At 42.1% G+C, this 19738-nt stretch overlaps 2 protein-coding genes across 2 annotated transcripts; one reads left to right on the top strand and one right to left on the bottom strand.

Annotated features, from left to right (window-relative positions):
• The first annotated feature begins 830 nt into the window (after nucleotides 1-830).
• Nucleotides 831-4301, top strand: foxe1 (forkhead box E1). The gene has a single exon (XM_044190320.1). The coding sequence runs from the start codon at nucleotides 1196-1198 to the stop codon at nucleotides 2294-2296; it is 1101 nt and encodes a 366-aa protein (XP_044046255.1). The 5' UTR covers nucleotides 831-1195; the 3' UTR covers nucleotides 2297-4301.
• Nucleotides 4302-4551: 250 nt separating this feature from the next.
• Nucleotides 4552-17327, bottom strand: spag5 (sperm associated antigen 5). The gene is made up of 25 exons (XM_044190319.1): nucleotides 16376-17327; nucleotides 15830-15900; nucleotides 15617-15742; nucleotides 13309-15527; nucleotides 12999-13191; nucleotides 12710-12826; nucleotides 12386-12478; nucleotides 12140-12274; nucleotides 11520-11639; nucleotides 11325-11417; nucleotides 10830-10964; nucleotides 10618-10711; nucleotides 10373-10520; nucleotides 10176-10226; nucleotides 9533-9707; nucleotides 9119-9252; nucleotides 8383-8551; nucleotides 8076-8223; nucleotides 6984-7230; nucleotides 5768-5900; nucleotides 5537-5617; nucleotides 5305-5454; nucleotides 5095-5169; nucleotides 4844-4924; nucleotides 4552-4738 (listed from the first exon to the last, which is right to left on the bottom strand). Exons 2-25 carry the CDS (start codon nucleotides 15866-15868, stop codon nucleotides 4667-4669), a joined length of 5028 nt encoding a protein of 1675 aa, XP_044046254.1. The 5' UTR covers nucleotides 15869-15900; nucleotides 16376-17327; the 3' UTR covers nucleotides 4552-4666.
• Nucleotides 17328-19738: the final 2411 nt, after the last annotated feature.

Raw genomic sequence — 19738 nt, 5'->3', positions numbered from 1 at the left:
TAAAAGCAGAGCTTTCACAAATTAGACTGTCCAAGAACGGGCTTGGTCATTTAAAAGCAATTTCTGCACTGCAAAAATAGACTAATATACAGAAAAAAAACTTTTATGACACTGACTTTAAAAACCACCAATTCCTTGAAGACAATTTTTATTTTGGGAGTTGGTTATCCCTTTCTCTCGGGTTGCGTTCAGGGATTATGATGATGGCCTATATTTTGCATGCTGAAATCACAGGACCAGCCTTTGTCTGGAAAACATTTACATCTCTTAACACAGCTGGCTTGTCCAACCACTGGCACAAAACAAACAAGCAAGGTAGAAAAACAACTCATAGGTTAAGTTACCACTAAAGAGGTCTTTTAGTGTTAAACGTCAAAACAACATGGACCATTTTGGACAAATAAACTGAGGTCGGCTTTAAAGGTGAATTTGAATATTAAGAGGAAACAATGTTTGTTTTGACAGTTCTGGTCAATGAAACTAAAAAAGGCCCTGCATAGAATAAATCTGATAGTTGCTAGTGAATACATAAAAAGGTAATCAAAGGTGTAACACTGGAGGTAACACTGAAAAATCTGTGTTTATTTTTTAATTAACAACAGTTAAAACTTTCAAATCTAATCAGAAACGTAGATTCTAATTTGGATTTCAAACACATTTGAAATATATCAAAACCCTTGAAATAGAAATTGCCACCACAAACTATGCAGACTTTGTCGAACGTGAACAATAGACCCTTATAAAGCTGAGGTATGTTGAGAGCATGTGATGTTTAAGGGGGTGTGGCCCCTTAGGTGCTATGTGGAGGTAATACACTCTTCAGGTAATGCTGAGTGACTCATTCTCACACACACCTTAAAAACCATGCATGGCGCTCTCACAGCTTAACTCTTCAACTTAACCTGACAACAAACTGGGAATAAGCTACATTTAATGAAACAGGATCTCTTGGAAAAGCAAATTACGTCCACTGCATTTGAAGAATTGCTGGATTTGGACTCAAAGACAGTGAGTTGTTAGAGACAAATGTGATCTTTCTAGCAGGATTGTGTGCTGGGCAGATATCTTGTGCAGGATTTAATCTGTTTCCTCAGACAGAGGGAACTTCATCTAAACTGTGGAAGTACTCATACTGTGCAGCATTTGCAGTAAGTTCACTTTATAAAGTCTTTTAAGGGGCATTTTTGAACTGTCCATGACAATGCCAGTGGTAAAAGTGGAGAAAGACTCTCCAGCAGACACCACCTTGTCTGCCTCCAACCCTCCACCACAGACAGAGGAGCAGCCCAAAGGTCGGAGAAGAAAGAGACCTCTCCAGCGGGGGAAACCCCCTTACAGCTACATTGCACTCATTTCCATGGCCATAGCCAACTCCCCTGACCGCAAGCTGACTTTGGGGGGCATCTACAAATTCATCACGGAGCGCTTCCCTTTCTACAGAGACAATTCAAAGAAATGGCAGAACTCCATCCGCCATAACTTGACTCTTAATGATTGCTTTATCAAGATCCCTCGAGAGCCAGGGCGGCCAGGGAAGGGCAACTACTGGGCTTTAGACCCACACGCAGAGGACATGTTTGAGAGCGGCAGCTACCTGAGGCGCAGGAAGAGGTTTAAGCGCTGTGACTTCAGCACTTACACCTCCTATGTCCATGAGACACCAGTTTTCTCTCCTGTCCAGATTGCCAGATCAGCCACATATGCAAACTCTGTCTACCCCAACATGACAGTCAGTCCGACCTATGGGCAGCAGCTGCCCTCTGCCTATTACCCTTCTTCTTCTCCTCCTGGGTTTGGACCTGGTCAGACCCGCATGTTCAGCATCAATAACCTCATAGGGCACCCGACTCCAGCCAGCATGCTGGGAGGTCAAGGGTCAGAGGTGATGCAGCAGCCCAGCCGAAGCTTCAGTCCTGAGGGGCTTCCAAATGGATCCAGTCCCTGCAGCCTGGGACCCCCGGTTTTCCAAAGCCAACCATGCGGAGGGGCCCTATCATCCCGCTCTTCTACGCATCCCGGATTCACCTACTCTGGGCCAAACGGCCACCCACACCACCATACACACCAGGGCTCGTATGGACAGGGCCACACCCAGGGGTATGCAGCAACTGGACGCCTCCATTCCTCAGCCCACGGGTCTGCGGAGTCCATGGACCATTACGGCAGGGTCTCCCCAGTGCAGCTGGGCTCTTTCTCCCAGTATAACAGTGCTGCAGGTCCTATTGCCAACGCTGGGGGTTACCTGAGACACCCCACATACCCAGGGAATATGGACAGGTTTGTGTCTGCCATCTGAGATACTGAGAATCTAGATCTGAGCATCTCACTACCTTGTAAACAAAACATCAGACTTGAGACAGCATCAAGTGAACCAGACATTTCTCTACACAAACATGATTGTTTTTGTTTGTGAGATTTGTTAAGGACAAAACTGAACAGACTGTTTAAAACACCTCTCCTGACACAACTGTGATTAAGCACAACAACACTAAAACCCATTTTCCATATTGATGGTAATTTACTTTGAGATACACACTATAAATTTGGATTTAAATGTCAAGGCCTCTACACAGCAATTAATCTAATGTACTGTGTGTGTGTGTGTGTGTGTGTGTGTGTGTGTGTGTGCAAGTTTTTTTGTGTCATGAATTGAATGTGCAAGTTTAATATTTACATTACAGACTTTGAAATGTTAGTATAAATTATTGTGCTTCATGGTCATAGGCTTTGCAATAAGTGGCTTGTATGAAGAACATCAGTTTTAGTACATATACATGTATTTTGTAGCCAAATGCATATTAGGTTGCCTTTTTGAAAATAAAAATAATTATATAGCACTTTTGTTCTTCAAGAATAAAATATTTAAATGTACCTGTATCTGTAATCTGATGTATTATTGCTGTTACAATTTAAGCAATATAACACCAGAATTGTTTTTATAATGTCAAAGGGGAAAATTTTGGTTTGCAGCCAGGTGACATCAGTTAGCCATATAATTAATTTATATCACTTGTATTTGTAATAGCTATAATTCAACTATATTACAAAATAACAAGAACCAACAGATCGAGACATATGCCACCAAGACAAAACATTTTTTGTGCTTGCGTTGCTTTCTTCGCCGTTTCAGCTCAGCTGGTTTGAAGTGTTGTCTGGAGCCACAGTATTACCAGTCACCATGACCGGCCTCAATTATCACGTCCAGACATCAACACAGCACTTACACAGACACAGTTAATCTACCGCACAGATCCACTAATCATGAAAATGAATTGACTTGTAACTCGATATTTCAGCCTATAAGGTTAAGTAGTGCGAGTCCTTTATCTCAACACTAGAAACCTCCTTTACACAAAGTCTGACAAGATGGGACTCGTGAGGAAACGCTTCATTATAGTGAAGACACTTGATTTTTCTATCAGAAAAGAAGCTTTGTTGACAGATATGACTTGATCTTTGTTTTTGTTTTTCAACAAAGTATCCGTACAGTAGTTGAAAGGGTCCTAGTTTTCCTTGAGTGCCACTGAATCATAAAATCTTTGTGGATTAAATGAGGATAGCAGTAAGCAGCAAGTGTCAAATTATAATTTCGAAAGGACAATGATTTTATTATTGTAAGACCTACACTTAAGATAAAAGTGACAAAGATGATACGCAACAAAGATTTGGTTGAAAAAGCTTGGCTTATGGTCTAATGGTAGGCTACAATAGAACAAATTAGGCTGATTTCTTTTTACACAATACACGTATTTAATGTTAAGGTAAGGTAAAATTAGACGAGCAATATCTAAAACAAGGGAAGCAGAACAAACGCTGGTGTAGCCTACAGTGGCATACCTAATTGACGTTAACAGTACACAGCAAGAGAAAATTACTGCATGAAGTAACATTAAGATATAACAAATGGGGGGAAATATCTGCAGTTTTTTGTGCAGCCTATCCATTCCACATTTGAGATAAAACTTTTACAATTGTACATGAAAACATAATATGATTGCACCTTTGCCAATAGTTAGTGAGGACTGCTGAATTTCTTTTTCCTACTGAGGAGGAAGATTATATTTTTTTTTTTCATTTCTGAAGAAATATACTATAAAAACAGCAGGTGAACAGAACACATTTTCTGAAAGATGTATATTTTGCATATTGCTTGTCATGACAAAAAACCAAACATGAAAATCTGAATTTTCCTTTTTAAACAGACCATCATCCGATAGCTTAAACCAAATACTGGGCCAAAATATTAAACTCGTCAACTGCTTTAGCACACAAATGCACAAAATTAAAACAAAAACAAAACACACACACAAAATCACATTACCACCTACGTGTGACATCTGACACTGTAAAAGATGTGTCAGTCATTGTCCAACTTGGAGCAACACAAATCTGTTTTCAGCATATTGTATATAAAACTACTGTTTGTGCAGTTTAAAATATTAACATAAGTTTGCTGACACAAAGTAAGCAAACACATTGAAAAATTTATTCTATCATTGCCTTTGCTCTTGAAACGCACGATCACAAATATAAAGTAAAAAAAATAATCAATAAGATTAAGAAATTTTATTTCAATCATACTAAAAAATATGAACACTTACAGCCAGGACAAGCTAAAACATAACAGACATAAATACAATGAACACAGGTGACAATAACAAATATGTTAGCCAATGTATTCAACAAGCTGTTGGAGTTGATCACAATTCTTCACAACGTCTGGCAAAGACAGCAGCGTCTGTGGAGAACATGAAAACATTCATTACCTCAAATATACATACACTCTTTACAGGATACCAAGGGTGAAAGAAGGCACAAAAGCAATATGAAAAGCATCTCTCACCTCTCTGACTTTATTGATCATGTTGTTTAACATCTGAAGCTCATTCTCACTTTTCTGCTGGTTGGTCTGGTGGATGATTTGCTGTGAGAGACATCATGAACATACTGGATTACATCCTCATTTATATGACACTTCTTTAGCTCTTATTACGTATGAAGATAATCTTATTTTATTGCAAGAAAATAAATAAAGATGCAGGAATGTAGGCAGTAATATCAGTAACTATTACACTATATCAAGCCGATACTTACATGTCTTTTTGCTCTATCAAGGAGTTTAACTCTGGCCTGCTCCACCTCCTGAAGACTCAACTTCAGCCTCTCCACCTACAGAAAAAAATCAAAGAGATCGGTGTTAGAGCAAATGAGCATTAAACCTGAAGTGTTGCTCAATAATATCCTAGAAAGTATTATAGTAAATATACAGTATTTGGCAATTCTCACACCGTGACAGGATCATACCTCTTTCAATAACTGGATCTTCTCTTCCATGAAATGTGCCGGGTTAGCTGATTGGCCACCAGCTTTTCTCAACTCCCCATGCAGGAACTGAGACTCCACCTTTGACTGTTGGAGAGAACGACGAAGCTCAACCACCTCCTTCCGCAATTCCTGTGAAAAATTGCCAAATAATTTTTAAAAAACTGTTACATTTAGACAACTGTATTATCTATCTATATATTTTGTGCCTTACGTTACTGTCAGTCTTGTGTTTATTTAGAATTTCCTGGGTCTCTTGTAGTTCTGACATCAACTTTGTCACAGTTTTCTCATCCTGTGTAAAGAGAAACAGTTTTAAAGAAACTTTTCGGTGTTTTTCTCAGCTTGACAAGATAATTTAGTTGTTGCTCTTCTGTACCCACTTAGGATTTTGTTAGGTATCAAAGATTAAATCAACACTGAGGAGATGTACAGTAGTTCTTACCTGAGCTTTCTGCTGCAGTGCATGATTTCCCCTCTCAGCCAGGCTGTTCAGGCGGCCAACTTGACGCTTAAGCTCATGCACCTCAGCCTCATGCCTGCTGTTTGCAGCCTGATGCTCCCCCTGCAGGGCACAGCTGGAACAATGCATTGGATAATGTTGGACAAGAGGGACTATATACACCACCTTAAATTTTACATTAAGCTTGTATAAACGATGCTCTTTTCTAAACATGAAACTAATTTGTCAAAAATGAATGAAAACTTGGCATCTGCAATCATCCAATATATAATAAATGATACAATATGAATCCAGAAATCTTCTTTATATTTACTAACAAAATTAATATCACCCCTCTTGTCACAGATTGATCATATCAGTACCAAACCATTGATGAAGGCCCTGTGCCAAAGCATGTCGTTTAAATAAAGTGCAGAATCTTTCAGTTGGTGTTCCCGAGAAGTCTTTCACATTTGGTTTTCTTATCACTTGAGCACCTAGTTTACCGGTGAAGTGGCAGCAACTATTTTTATGATCAATTAATCCAATTTCCAAGCAAAAACACCAAATATTCTTTAGTTCCAGATTCTCAATTGTGAGACTTTGGTGCTTTAGTTGTCTAAATAATAAATTCAATGTGTCAGACAAAACAAGCGATTAAATGACATCCACCCAGGGCTTAAGAAAAATGTTCAATGTTTTCTGTTTTTATAGACCAAACAATTAAATAGAGAAAAATAATAGTCAGCAGATTAATTGTTAATGAAAGTAATTGTTAGTTGCAACCCCTCACTAATCAAAGGGATTAGTTGATTAATCAATCAATTGACTACCAAAATTGGTGGAGATTCATTCACCAATTAAGTCACTTATCATAAAAAAAATGCCAAACATTTGCTGGTTCCAGCTTCCCAAATGTGAGAATGTTCTGCTTTTTTCTGTTTTATATAGCACGGTAAATTGAGTAGCTTTGTTTTTTCCAACTAAAAGTCCAAAACCCAATTTATTTGAAGACATCACCATGGGCTCTGGAAACTTGTGTCGGGCATTTTTTACTATTTACTAACATTTTATAAACAGAGTGGTTAATCGATTAATCTAAAAAATAATCAACTGATTCAACAAAAATTAAGTTAGTTGCCCTAAATTTATTAGTCATAATCTCAAAACAGAATCCCATATTTATTTCAACACCATGTACACATTTTCCATTACTTACATGGTGTTGTGAAGCTCCTCCAGCTGAGCGTCTTTACGCTGTCGCACCAACTTCAGGGTGCTGATGAGCTCTGTGACAGTGCTGCCCAGGTCAGCGAACAGCTCCGCCACGCTGCTCTGCTGGTCCTCCTCGGGTTCAAACTCTACTGCGCTCAAATTCTTTTTAGGAGTGACGGATGCAATGCGGGTGAAGGCACTCATCTCACTGAACAAAGTTTCACACTGTGGCTCAGGCAGGTCTGAGGGGACTGAAGAGACAGTGAACTACAACTTAGATTTTCGATTGCCCAAAGTCATTTGATGACATTTAAGCCCTCTCTGAACTCAAGGTGTGGAATTAGATTTTTCACATGTAGGTGCGCAATTTTCAATTTCATTCAGTTATTGTCCCTAGCAAGTCAATAACTGCTTCAAAATTACTCTGAAACGTATTAATTCAAAATACAGTTTTACATGTTTATTTAAGAATAATAGAGTATTGAAGAAAACACAATGATTATTACAGGATGAACACATGTCAGTGTCAACTCATACTTTAAGTGAGTTACATTTTATATTTTTGGGAAATGGACGCTTAACCCTCCTTCACAGGAAATCTATACGCATATATGACATGGGTCTGCTGAACACGCATTAAATCACCATGTTTGAGCCATTCAAATCAAATCACAGGTGAATCTCTGGGTGTCACTGCTTAGAGACAGATTTGTTTGCACCTGCTAAATAATACAATTATATTGCACCATATTAAATATATTTTTTTATATCAGCTCTCATCCTCATTAGAAATAGATGTTAATCAAAGCAGTGCAAGTGTGCAACCTGAGTTTGACCGAGGTTGGGAGGATCATGAAGAGAGGTTGGATGATGTACCATGACCCATTCAGACTGACCACCAGCATGGGTTTAACCATCATCTTTGTGTCAGTCTGAAAGCTGCTAAATGTGTTTGAGGTTAAAAAATAATAAAAATACAGAAGCTAAGTAATTGGCTTAAAAGAACCGAGCCAACCTTTCAAGCTTAACAGCCAAACAGCTATTACATTTTGGAAAAGGTGTCAGTTCAAGGAACAAGCGGGGTGAGCTACAGTACCTAGTCCAGGATGTGCCTCTGTTTTGACATCTTCCTCCTTCTCAGCAGTTAATGCAACCATGATGCTGTCGACAAAGGAGCTGGCGAACTGACTACGCTCCACGTTGTGGACTAGTTGAGACTCTTTATGCTTCAGTGGGTCTGGTTTCTGAAAAGTAAGACATATAATGTGTTTTTCTCCACAGTGCTGCAGTCCACTTACTTACAGTTCATTTCAGTAATACTTGCTATTACAAAATTTGTATAAAATATTGTAGTTTGACGCCACACATATAGAGAACTGAGGCATCTCTCCCTCATGTGTTACCTGGTCATTGAGAGCTGCGTGTAGTTCATTGGTCAGTCCTCGCAGTGTGTGATGCAGCAAAGTAATTTCAGTGACTGCCTGTCCCAGTTTCTCTCCAAGCTCCAGCTGGGTTGCACTGGCTCTGGACCTTGTGGTTTCCAGCTCTTCCTGCAAACTCCTGTTCTCAAACCTGCGTCACACATGCACAGACAGTTATCATTTAGTATACTGACAAGATGTTCAACAAATCTGATGCTGATCCTACTATAGTTTTTGTTGTTAAGTTGTTAAAGGTTAAATACAGCTGCATCCACACAGATAGACTGAAGACTCACTGAGAACTTTTTATCTTGATGAAATATACCGTAAAACCAATGCAGAGATGTGACTTATTTAATTTTGCATCATATTTACCTACATTCACACAAAATGAACAACTGTTTCGGTTTATTAACATTTTGTTTAACAAATATGATGAAGGCGTCCAACACAATACATAAAGTATATTACATACTGCAATGAACGTGGTAGGGAAAGCAAAAAAATTGTTTTTGACATAACCCAAAACAGTTGATTATGACAAAATGCTGGAATAAGTCAGACAGCAGTGGTGTTGTCAACCCGACAGATGTAACCTGCTAAATCAACATTTCTCACTAGCATATGGATATAATAACAGCACAATAATCTGTTTTCAGCTTTGAATATAAAATACATAAAAAGATATTTTACATAGGTGTCGTTAACTTGAACATACTGAAGTTGACCAAGTTCTCCTTTTAGGTCCTCACACTGGATGTTCCTCTCCCGGAGCCCCTGCAGGTTGGCCCTCAGCATACGCTCACTTTCAGCCATCTGCTCCCTCGCCAACTCATTTTCCATCTGTAAGAACTGACACACACCACAGGAAATTAAAACAGAAATCCACAACAAAACAGAAGTCACTTGTTTGGTAATCAAGACAGTAAAGTGGATTCAAAATCAAGAACCTGACTACAAGCAGAGTGAAATAAACTTAATTATATGTAAAAATGAGGCAGGTTCGCTCCTTGCAAAAATTTTGCTTCAGTCTTTTCAGACATTATAGGCAGTAAGATGGTCTAAATCTCAGAAACATTCCAAGTCAAGAATCTAAAAGAATCTCTAAGGTATAGACAGTCTAAGAGCTAACCTCGTTCATCTCCCGGACACCACTGAGTTGTGTGCAAACATCCTGGAGCTGCTGAATCTGCATGTTCTGGGATTGTGAGAGTGCCTGCAGCTGACTGAGCTGCTCCTCACTTTGAGCCAGAGCCTGACTGAACTCACATACACGCTGTTCCGACTGACCCAGTGATGTCTCCAACCTGGGCACAGGCAAAACACAGGCAGTGGCATTAGTTGCAGTACTTTAAGTCACATTTAAAGATGTGTGGCAGGGAGCTTGTTTTGCTTTCAGAGAAAAAAGGTTGTCTATTGGTCCCATTCTTCTGTCATAATTCCAGTAGTTTAAACTCTTAGGGATACTTGTTTCTTCATATACTGCATATGGACAACTGTGAGAGTAAGCAGCAGGAACAGGGATAAGTTCCTTACTTACCAACCAAAGTATGCAAACAGAAAGAAGTGTGGATATAAAAACATATCATGATATTAAATGGGCCTATGAATGCATTTAGAAATAAATGTAACATTAGCAAGGGATATTAAGAAGTCTGTGACAAAGTGTTTACTGTAAGTTTTAAGGAAGATAAACTTTTCTTCAGTAGTCAGTTTTTACTGAAGTTATTGTTTTTAATCCCCAATGAGTAGACAAAGTCATTGTCACTACTTACTCATTTGCTCTGTCCTTGGCTAGCTGGATGTCCTTCCATGACTGCTGCAACCTGAAACAACAACAGTTTTTAAGCATCTGCATTTCAGTGAGTAGTTTTTGCTTCTTCAAGACCCCCCTTGATAAAAAGGTTTTAGTAGCACAATTCCTTTTATATTCCTGAGCACATGTATACCATCAACAGATTCAGGGTCATACTTTGTACTCTCAGCAGCAAGGGCCTGCTCCAGGAAGGTGTAGGATGCCAAAGTGGAGGAAACAGTGGCAGACAGCTCCGTCACCTTCCTCTCCAACTGTCCCCTCTCTTCCTCTCTTTCTGTTAGCATCTGACGCAGCACACCCATCTCTGAAATGTAATGAAAAGAAATGTGAGCAATGTGAGTTTGAAAAGAGAAGGAATGAAATGACCAAAGCAACTTAAAAATATTTATTTCAGTTTTTACCTGAGGTAAGAATTGTCACCTGCAGATTTAAATCACCAATCTGTTCTCTGGCAGTTTGGAGATTCATATTAGTCTGGTTCAATTCTTCTTCGATCTATTAAGTACAAGTTCATTTAAATAATATTTAAAAAATCATCTTCATCATTTTTGTAAGACAAGTAGAAAAGAGTTGCAAGACAATAAGTGTCCCAATTAAATTATAGACATCAGACCTGGTCTCTCTCTTCGACAGCTTGGTCTCTTGCAGAAATATGCTCATCCCTCTCTCTCAAAGCAGCAGCTGCCCTGTCATTCAGCTTCAGGAGAATGGGAGCAGTTTTCTGCAGAAGGCCTCTGACTGTGCAGTGCTGTGAAAAGATGACCGCACAAAAGCATCAATATGATGAGCATTATTGCATTTAGAACAAAGCTGTAAATGCTGTCACCATTCAAACACAATACAAGAGTAAAATGAATAGAAAAGGTACTATTGCGTTATTATTAAATTGTGAGGAGAAAATGTCACAGACATCAAACTACAATTTAAACAAAACGGTTTACCACAAAACACTGTTGATCTGTTGTTAGTACTTTGTCATTTTTTCTGTACTTTCTGCTCATATTAGATTTTGTAGCATCCGGCAAATTGTGACTTTTGGGAAGTGCAACAGACTATGAGAAGTTACGTGCTTGTTTGAGTCTCTTTTAAAAAGATATATTGCACATACTTCTTTCATCAAACTGGATTGTTCCTCCATGGTTGTGGACAAAACATCAGAAGTAGAATTCAGCACTTCACTGTAGGCCTGGTTTAATGCAATCTGCATTAGTAGAGAAAAAGGAAAAGAGAGAAATTTAATACATTCTGATGGTTTTAATGCTGATTAAAATACAGCTGGTTTGTTTTCGCCTGTTCTCTGTACCTGTTCTGGGTAAGTCTGATTTAGAGCAGCTAACAGTTCTTGCTGTGACCCCAAAAGCCTCTCCAGCTCTAAGATTTCTGTGGCGCAGTGTGTCCTTAACTGTTCCATCGCACTGAATGACTGGAAACAGACAACCAGACACACAGTTAATGCTCCTGGAGTGAGGAATGCTATGAAAAGCAAAAAGCATGTTTTAAACATGTAAAAAAAAAAAAAAAACTTTTGAAGGCAGTCGAAATATTCTCCATATTCATTCTCTATTTGTATTCACGTCCACCAGAGAAGGAAAACTACCACACCTGCTACATAAAATGTACATAAAAAGCATTAAGAGGCCTGTGATTTTTTTTCTCATTTCATTATATTCGTTTAATTGCCTCAGTTTGCTCAGCACAGCAGTTACTTAAATATTATTTCATCTCATCTTTTCACAACAAAAGCAGTATAAGTAAAAGTATAGCTCTTAAAAATACTGGCATCATCAATACAAAATATTTTGTGTTGCAACCTGCAGCAGAGCCACTTGAACAAGGATTGGAATAGTTATGGAGCTAGAAACAAAACATTCATTGAACTACTAAGGTCACATTAACAATTAAGGGATTTGTCACTATGCTTACCGCCTCCTTGGCTGTGAAGGCCTCCTCCATCTGTATCTTCATGTCATCTCTTTGGTGAAAAGCATCTTTGACCTTCTGCATCATTACTGTCTGTGTCTCCTTTGTTCTCTCAAACAGAGATTTCATCTGACCGTACTAAACAACACAGGGAAAATACACATCAACTAATTCATACCCACTGGACAATTACACAAAAGCATGCAAATGATGTCAGATGGCAAAGATATCCAAGACATGTTTACATACATGTGAAACGAGGCTTTGATGGTCCTCTCTTACAACGTCTCCTATTTGCTTCATGTTAGAGAGAGCAGCGTCCGTGTCACAACTCAAAGAAGTCTGTTGGGACAAATTTACACACTTCACTGTTATTAAAGAACTAAAATCAGGTGTGTCAATGCATTTTTCACATACAATAATGTTTTTTTGTTTTTGTTTTTTACAGAATTTCACACAATTTATGTACAGGTGCAAGAAGTCCTTGAACACAGTGACATGCTAGAGCCTTTTATCTATAAAATTTAAACAATTTTGCAACATAAAATATGTGTGTGCTATTGTTTGTCTTACCATGGTGACCATCATGTCCTGCATACACTGGATGAGGTTCTGTAGAGAACTTCCATCCAGCTCCAATTCACCAATCCTGCTTAGAGCCTCCAAATATAGGTCTCTGTGCATTGTGGTCTACATAAAATACAAAACAAATCCATTAAAACAGACATTTTGGCCTCTGAAAAAATCCTGAACTAAAAGAAACTTAAGACATCATCATAGTGAAATAATTAAATCTTAGAAAAATCTACTAAATGCTTCACATTTCCCCACTGTTAGCCCCTTTGTCTGATTATGTCCTTACCTGACTGAGTTCAGTGTGATCTGTTTGCACTAGTTTCTCCCTGAGGTCTGAAGGTGCAGGGCCTGCAGAAGGACATCCATGTGTCCTGGCTGCAGTCAACTGCTGTACCAGAGCCTCCACCATGATCATGCTAGACGTTAACCTCTGCTCCAGCTCTTGTCTGGGGAGACACTCCAAGCTGCCTGGGGGTACACTGGGAGCACATCAACAGCGAGAGGCAGTCAGCAAAAACACAGGAAGTTGAATTAGCCATGTCATAATCCCAAAAACCTATGTATTTTTAAACAACTAATCCAGAAGCAACACTTACTTCCACAGGAGAGGGTCTGTCAGAGTACAGGAATCAACAACAGAAAAATCCCTCTTTCTCTCAAATTGGCCAGATGTATTGACGCTGTGGTCTGCCCATTTCATAGGAGTGGTGCCCACACAAACACTGTGGGATTCTGCAGGAGTAGCTCTTACCGATGGGACTGTGACGGCAGCAGGAGGCAGAACGGGAGCAGAGATAGCAGCAGGACCCATCTTTCCTGATGCCAAGAAGAGGAACTCTGCCATCTGCCGAAGCTGCTGCTGAAGGGGACCATCTGAAATCAAAGGGATATCCAGAAGTGGCTTCTCCACTTCAGACTGAGGCACTGCACAAGACTTCACAACCACATCCTCAGCTGGCTCAATGACCAGGCCTGACTGGGGCTTGCAACCTAGTGCTGTAGAGTTAAACAAAGGGCGTGGCATGGGGCTCTCCAAGTGCTCTGTCCAAAACCCAGCAGGGTCAGCGTTAACAGGAGCCACCAAGCTCTTTTCACCCTCGAGAGCAGAATCATTAGCCAAAAATTGGTCCACATCAAGATCCTTACGAGCCTTTAATAAAAAGAGAGAGGCTCTCCTAACAACAGGACTGAGGATTCCAAACTGCAAAGCTGATGCTTCCGAGGGACACTCTGACAGCACTTTCAAAACATCAGGGAGGTTTTCTGCATGAGGTTTTTCTGCAGAGTTACAAACAACAGGTCCATTTCGAGATGAAACTAAAGCGCTGTCTTTTGCCTCACTGGATCCATGGGGTCCACTGCGAGAGACATGTTCCAGATGCACTTCCACAGGTGTAGGAGTCTCTGCTGAGGCCGCAAGATGTCTGCAGTCAGAAGACTCAGTTCTATGAAGCATTGAAGGCAAAGCACTATCCTCAGGATGTATCAAGTCCTTTTTTGATGTTTCTTGCATGTGACAGTTAATAGATTTATTCTCCAATGCCTTTAAAGATGTGTTAGTCAGTGAAGATGTACCAATAGCTGGTGGGTCAGTATCTACCACAACTTCACTGCTTTCCACGTGGCTGTTAGGCTGTTTGTAGTTATCTTGAATGCGATCTTGTGTTATGGAAGTAGGTACACTGTTGTCATCCAGGGGCTGGCAGATCACAGCCTGGTCATCAGGCAGAGGGGAAGTCTTCTGAGACAACCAGGTGCCATCTGATTTTTCAGCCTCACTTCTGGCACTGATGAAAGAGCCGAATGTAATACCCTCTTGTCTTTCAGTCTCGGTATGAGGTACCACCAAGCTAATCTGTTTTACCTCATCCACAGCATCAAGGCTAAATGGCAATGGTTCCTGGGTAATGGAGAGGTTGCCACTTGGGGGTGATGGACCATTTTCAATATTACAGTATGGGTGATCTAAATGATCATCACCGTTTTGCACATCTTGATCACTAGCTAACAAGCTAGGATCCATACCATAATTGTATGACTCACTGCACATCACAGTTTGGTCAGCTAGTACAGGAACAGTCTCATCCGCAAGTTTGGTTTCATCTGGAATTTCAATCTCACCTCCAGTGCAGTTAAATGATTTGAAAGTTACATCACTCAGTCCATTTGGAGACTCTTCAGAACCTCTTGTGGTTTCAGAGAAGGTGGCGGTGATGCAAACACCATTTTCACTGCTACAGTAGGGGTGATCTGCATGTTCCTGCTGACAGTCAGAGAGGGTTGTTGAATTTACACTGTTGTCTTGTAAAGGTTCACCAAGCTGTGCCTTGGGCAGAGGAATGGTCTCATCTTGTAGTCTGGTGACATCAGAAACTTCCACCTCACCTCCATCACAGACAAAGGATTTCCAAGTGACATCTCCAGAGGCCAGTGTAGTGTTTGAAATTTCACAGAGACATGTTGCGTCAATGTCAACCAAGGAAGCATCTTTCATCTCAAGATTGTAATAGGGGTGTTCCATGTTGTCACTGCATGATCGCACTATTATACTGTCAGAGATGACTGTATCTTCTGTTTGCCAAGTGTTTTTCATAGCCTGATCCTTGGGCAAAATAATAATCTCTTCCGCACACACTGAAGAGCCTGTAATCTCAACTTCCCCACCAGGACAGATGAAGGATTTAAATGTTACATCTCCAAGTCTACAAGCTGTCTCTTTAGTTGTCATATCAATAGTGAAAGCATTGGTTTGTATCACTTTGGTGGACGGAGGAGATTGCAAGTGGGTCTCTGGGTCACAGAGAGGAACATCACCCTGTTAATTTGAATGAATAGAGGGTCAGAAAAAAATCACAAAGCAATTGAAAACAATAGGAGCATTTCTAAATATTAGTATAAACCCACCTTTGTCATTTTCACAACATCAGCATTGAGCAGTGATTTTGATTTGAACCTCGATGGAGTTGACAGATGCAGCATTTCATTCTGCATACTTCTCAGAGGGGTACGCTCCCAACATCTGCTTGAAGGCTAACAGAAGACAAACACAATATTATTAGTTTGTGCAATCATAATTTAACAACATGCATTGTGAATAACAGAGCACAAAAGACTTACCAAGCCTTCCCCACTGGAACTTGACTTCCTGGTGGACATTACTCTGGAGTGCTGGGAATCTACTTGTAGAACTGCAAATGAAGAAGAATTTCTTATTAAAAGTGTTTTTAAAAAGTGTTGATTAAACTTGTTTGATGGACTCTAACGTTAAGACAGTTTCTATAGAGAAGTCATGTTAAACACCTAACGCTAGCTAAGAAGCTAACGTTACTGACATTACGTTACGTATCGAGTAACTTAACTTACAGGCAGTTGGCCAGAAGTAGGCTTATTAGCGTATTCAAAAGCGCTAACCATACCTAACTTGGATGTATGAAGAAACACTAAATTATGAAACAATATGTTCTGTCAATAATAATGTTAGCAAGTGCGTGGGCTAGCAAACTCCTAGTTTAGGAAAGTATTACCGACGTCGTTAGCTAACTTAAGTTACGTTAACGCCAGTTAGTTTACACACACCTCACAGCGGCAGCTAACGAACATTTTAAACTAACCAAACTATGGCTTGCGCAAGGCAGCCCGTGAAATCATATAAAGGCACATTACCTTCCAGATCTTATCGGCCAACTTTAACCACAGTTGCAAAAGTGATGAGAATATGGTATATAAACCTAGCGTTCAGCTGAGCTGCCATCAACCGCGTTTCATTCAAAACACAAATGTCAGCTCTACTATTGGTCCGTTTATCTTCTTCGGTTGTTGTGTGACACACTGGGCGGACGTACCGCGCACCACCACATACTGCTGCCCCCAACAGGAAGTTAATGTCACTACGCTAGGGTGCTTTTGTTTGCTTGTCATTGTTTCTAAACTCTTCTCTCTTAGTATTTCGATATATATACACTTGTGTTTCCATCAAATATTTCTCAAAAGATGACCCACAATATTTTTGCCATTGTTACTCTTAATTTTTTTTTTTTTAAAACATGTAAATGTTTCCTTTGTCCTTTTGCCACCCCCTCTCACTTTCTCCAACTCAAAACACACCACTGTAAAGCTATAGCTGGAGTGATTTACTGTCACATTTACAGATGGGGAGTTATGCCAGTAATAAATTACAAGAAGAAACAAAAAAGTTCAGTTTATTTTTCACTATGGGTAGAGGGCCAGTTACGTCCTCCAAATTAAGAAAAAGGCGTGAAAATGGAAATGATAAATAAAAGAAACGTTTAAACAGAACTGTTGAACATAGTCTAAACAATACTGTAATATTGTGACAGAAACCTGACACCAGTAGAAAATAAGTCTTAACCAAAGATAAATGTGTTTTTGTAAATGATTTTCTAAATCATGAAGATATATGGGCAAGTGGACAAGTCTTTAACAGTTCATGAGAAGAACCTGCTAATTTACTGCATTTACTACAAATCACTCCTATTTTTAGATCATCACCAAAAGATAGAAATAAACTTAAATGCATCCATCCATCCATCCATCTTCTTCCGCTTATCCGGGGCCGGGTCGCGGGGGCAGCAGTCTAAGCAGGGACTCCCAGACTTCCTTCGCCCCAGACACTTCCTCCAGCTCCTCCGGGGGGATCCCGAGGCGTTCCCAGGCCAGCCGAGAGACATAGTCCCTCCAGCGTGTCCTGGGTCTTCCCGGGCCGCCTCGGTGGGGACATGCCCAGAACACCTCCCGAGGGAGGCGTCCAGGAGGCATCCGGATCAGATGCCCTAGCCACCTCAGCTGGCTCCTCTCGACGCGGAGGAGCAGCGGCTCTACTCCGAGCTCCCCCCGTGACTGAGCTCCTCACCCTATCTCTAAGGGAGCGCCCAGCCACTCGGCGGAGGAAGCCCATTTCGGCCGCTTGTATCCGCGATCTTGTCCTTTCGGTCACTACCCAAAGCTCATGACCATAGGTGAGGGCAGGAGCGTGAGATTGACCGGTAAATCGAGAGCTTTGTCTTTCGACTCAGCTCCTTCTTTACCACAACGGTCCGATACAGCGCCCGCATCACTGCAGACGCTGCACCGATCCGCCTGTCAATCTCACGCTCCATCCGTCCCTCACTCGTGAACAAGACCCCGAGATACTTAAACTCCTCCACTTGGGGCAAGGACTCCCCACCCACGCGAAGAGAGCAAACCACCTTTTTCGGTCAAGAACCATGGCCTCAGATTTGGAAGAGCTGATTCTCATCCCAGCTGCTTCACGCTCGGCTGCAAACCGTCCCAGTGCATGCTGCAGGTCCTGGTTTGAAGAAGCCATCAGAACGACATCATCTGCAAACAGCAGAGATGAGATCCTGTGGTTCCCAAACCGGACACCCTCCGGCCCCTGACTGCGCCTAGAAATTCTGTCCATATAAATTATGAACAGAACCGGTGACAAAGGGCAGCCCTGGCGGAGTCCAACATGCACCGGGAACAGGTCTGACTTACTGCCGGCAATGCGAACACAGCTCCTGCTCCGGTTATACAGGGACCGGACAGCCCTTAGCAAAGGGCCCCGGACCCCATACTCCCAGAGCACTCCCCACAAAGCGCCCGGGGCACACGGTCGAATGCCTTCTCCAGATCCACAAAGCACATGTGGACTGGTTGGGCAAACTCCCATGAACCCTCGAGCACCCGATGGAGAGTATAGAGCTGGTCCAGTGTTCCACGACCGGGACGAAAACCACTCTGCTCCTCCTGAATCCGAGGTTCGACTATCGGACGAATTCTCCTCTCCAGTACCCTGGAATAGACCTTACCGGGGAGGCTGAGAAGTGTGATCCCTCTGTGATTGGAACACACCCTCCGGTCCCCTTCTTATACAGAGGGACCACCACCCCGGTCTGCCAGTCCAGAGGCACTGTCCCAGACCGCCACGCGATGTTGCAGAGACGTGTCAGCCAAGACAGTCCCACAACATCCAGAGACTTAAGATACTCAGGACGGATCTCATCCACCCCCGAAGCCTTGCCACCAAGGAGCTTGCCAACAACCTCAGTGACTTCGGCCAGGGTGATGGATGAGTCCGCCTCCGGTCCCCAGCCTCCGCTTCCTCTTCGGAAGACGTGACAGCGGGATTGAGGAGATCCTCAAAGTATTCCTTCCACCGTCCGACAACATCCCCAGTCGAGGTCAACAGCTCTCCACCCGCACTGCGTACAAGGTGTTGGTGAAGCACTGCTTCCCCTCCCTGAGCCGTCGGACGGTTTGCCAGAATTTCTTTGAGGCCGACCGATAGTCCTCCTCCATGGCCTCTCGAACCTCTCCCAGTCCTGAGTTTTTGCCTCTGTGACCGCACGGGCTGCAGCACGCTTAGCCTGCCGGTACCTGTCAGCTGCCTCGGGAGTCCCACGAGCCAACAAGGCCCGATAGGACTCCTTCTTCAGCCTGACGGCATCCCTTACTTCCGGCGTCCACCACCGTGTTCGGGGATTGCCGCCGCGACAGGCACCAGAAACCTTGCGACCACAGCTACGAGCCGCCGCATCGACAATGGAGGTGGAAAACATGGTCCACTCGGACTCAATGTCCCCAACCTCCCCCGGGATCTGGGAGAAGCTCTCCCGGAGGTGTGAGTTGTAGACCCTGCTGACAGAGGGCTCCGCCAGACGTTCCCAGCAGACCCTCACGATACGCTTGGGCCTGCCAAGTCTGTCCGGCTTCCTCCCCCGCCAGCGGATCCAACTCACCACCAGGTGGTGATCGGTTGACAGCTCCGCCCCTCTCTTCACCCGAGTGTCCAAGACACGCGGCCGGAGGTCAGATGATACGACAACAAAGTCGATCATCGACCTCCGGCCTAGGGTGTCCTGGTGCACTGATGGACACCCTTGTGCTTGAACATGGTGTTAGTTATGGACAAACTGTAACTAGCACAGAAGTCCAACAACTGAACACCGCTCGGGTTCAGATCAGGGGGGCCGTTCCTTCCGATTACCCCTCTCCAGGTGTCACTGTCGTTGCCCACGTGGG

The sequence above is a fragment of the Siniperca chuatsi genome, linkage group LG3 (assembly GCF_020085105.1).
Source record: "Siniperca chuatsi isolate FFG_IHB_CAS linkage group LG3, ASM2008510v1, whole genome shotgun sequence".
Classification (NCBI taxonomy): Eukaryota; Metazoa; Chordata; class Actinopteri; order Centrarchiformes; family Sinipercidae; genus Siniperca; species Siniperca chuatsi.
The sequence above is the reverse complement of the archived record's forward strand: the minus strand, read 5'-3'. Positions and strand labels throughout refer to the sequence as shown.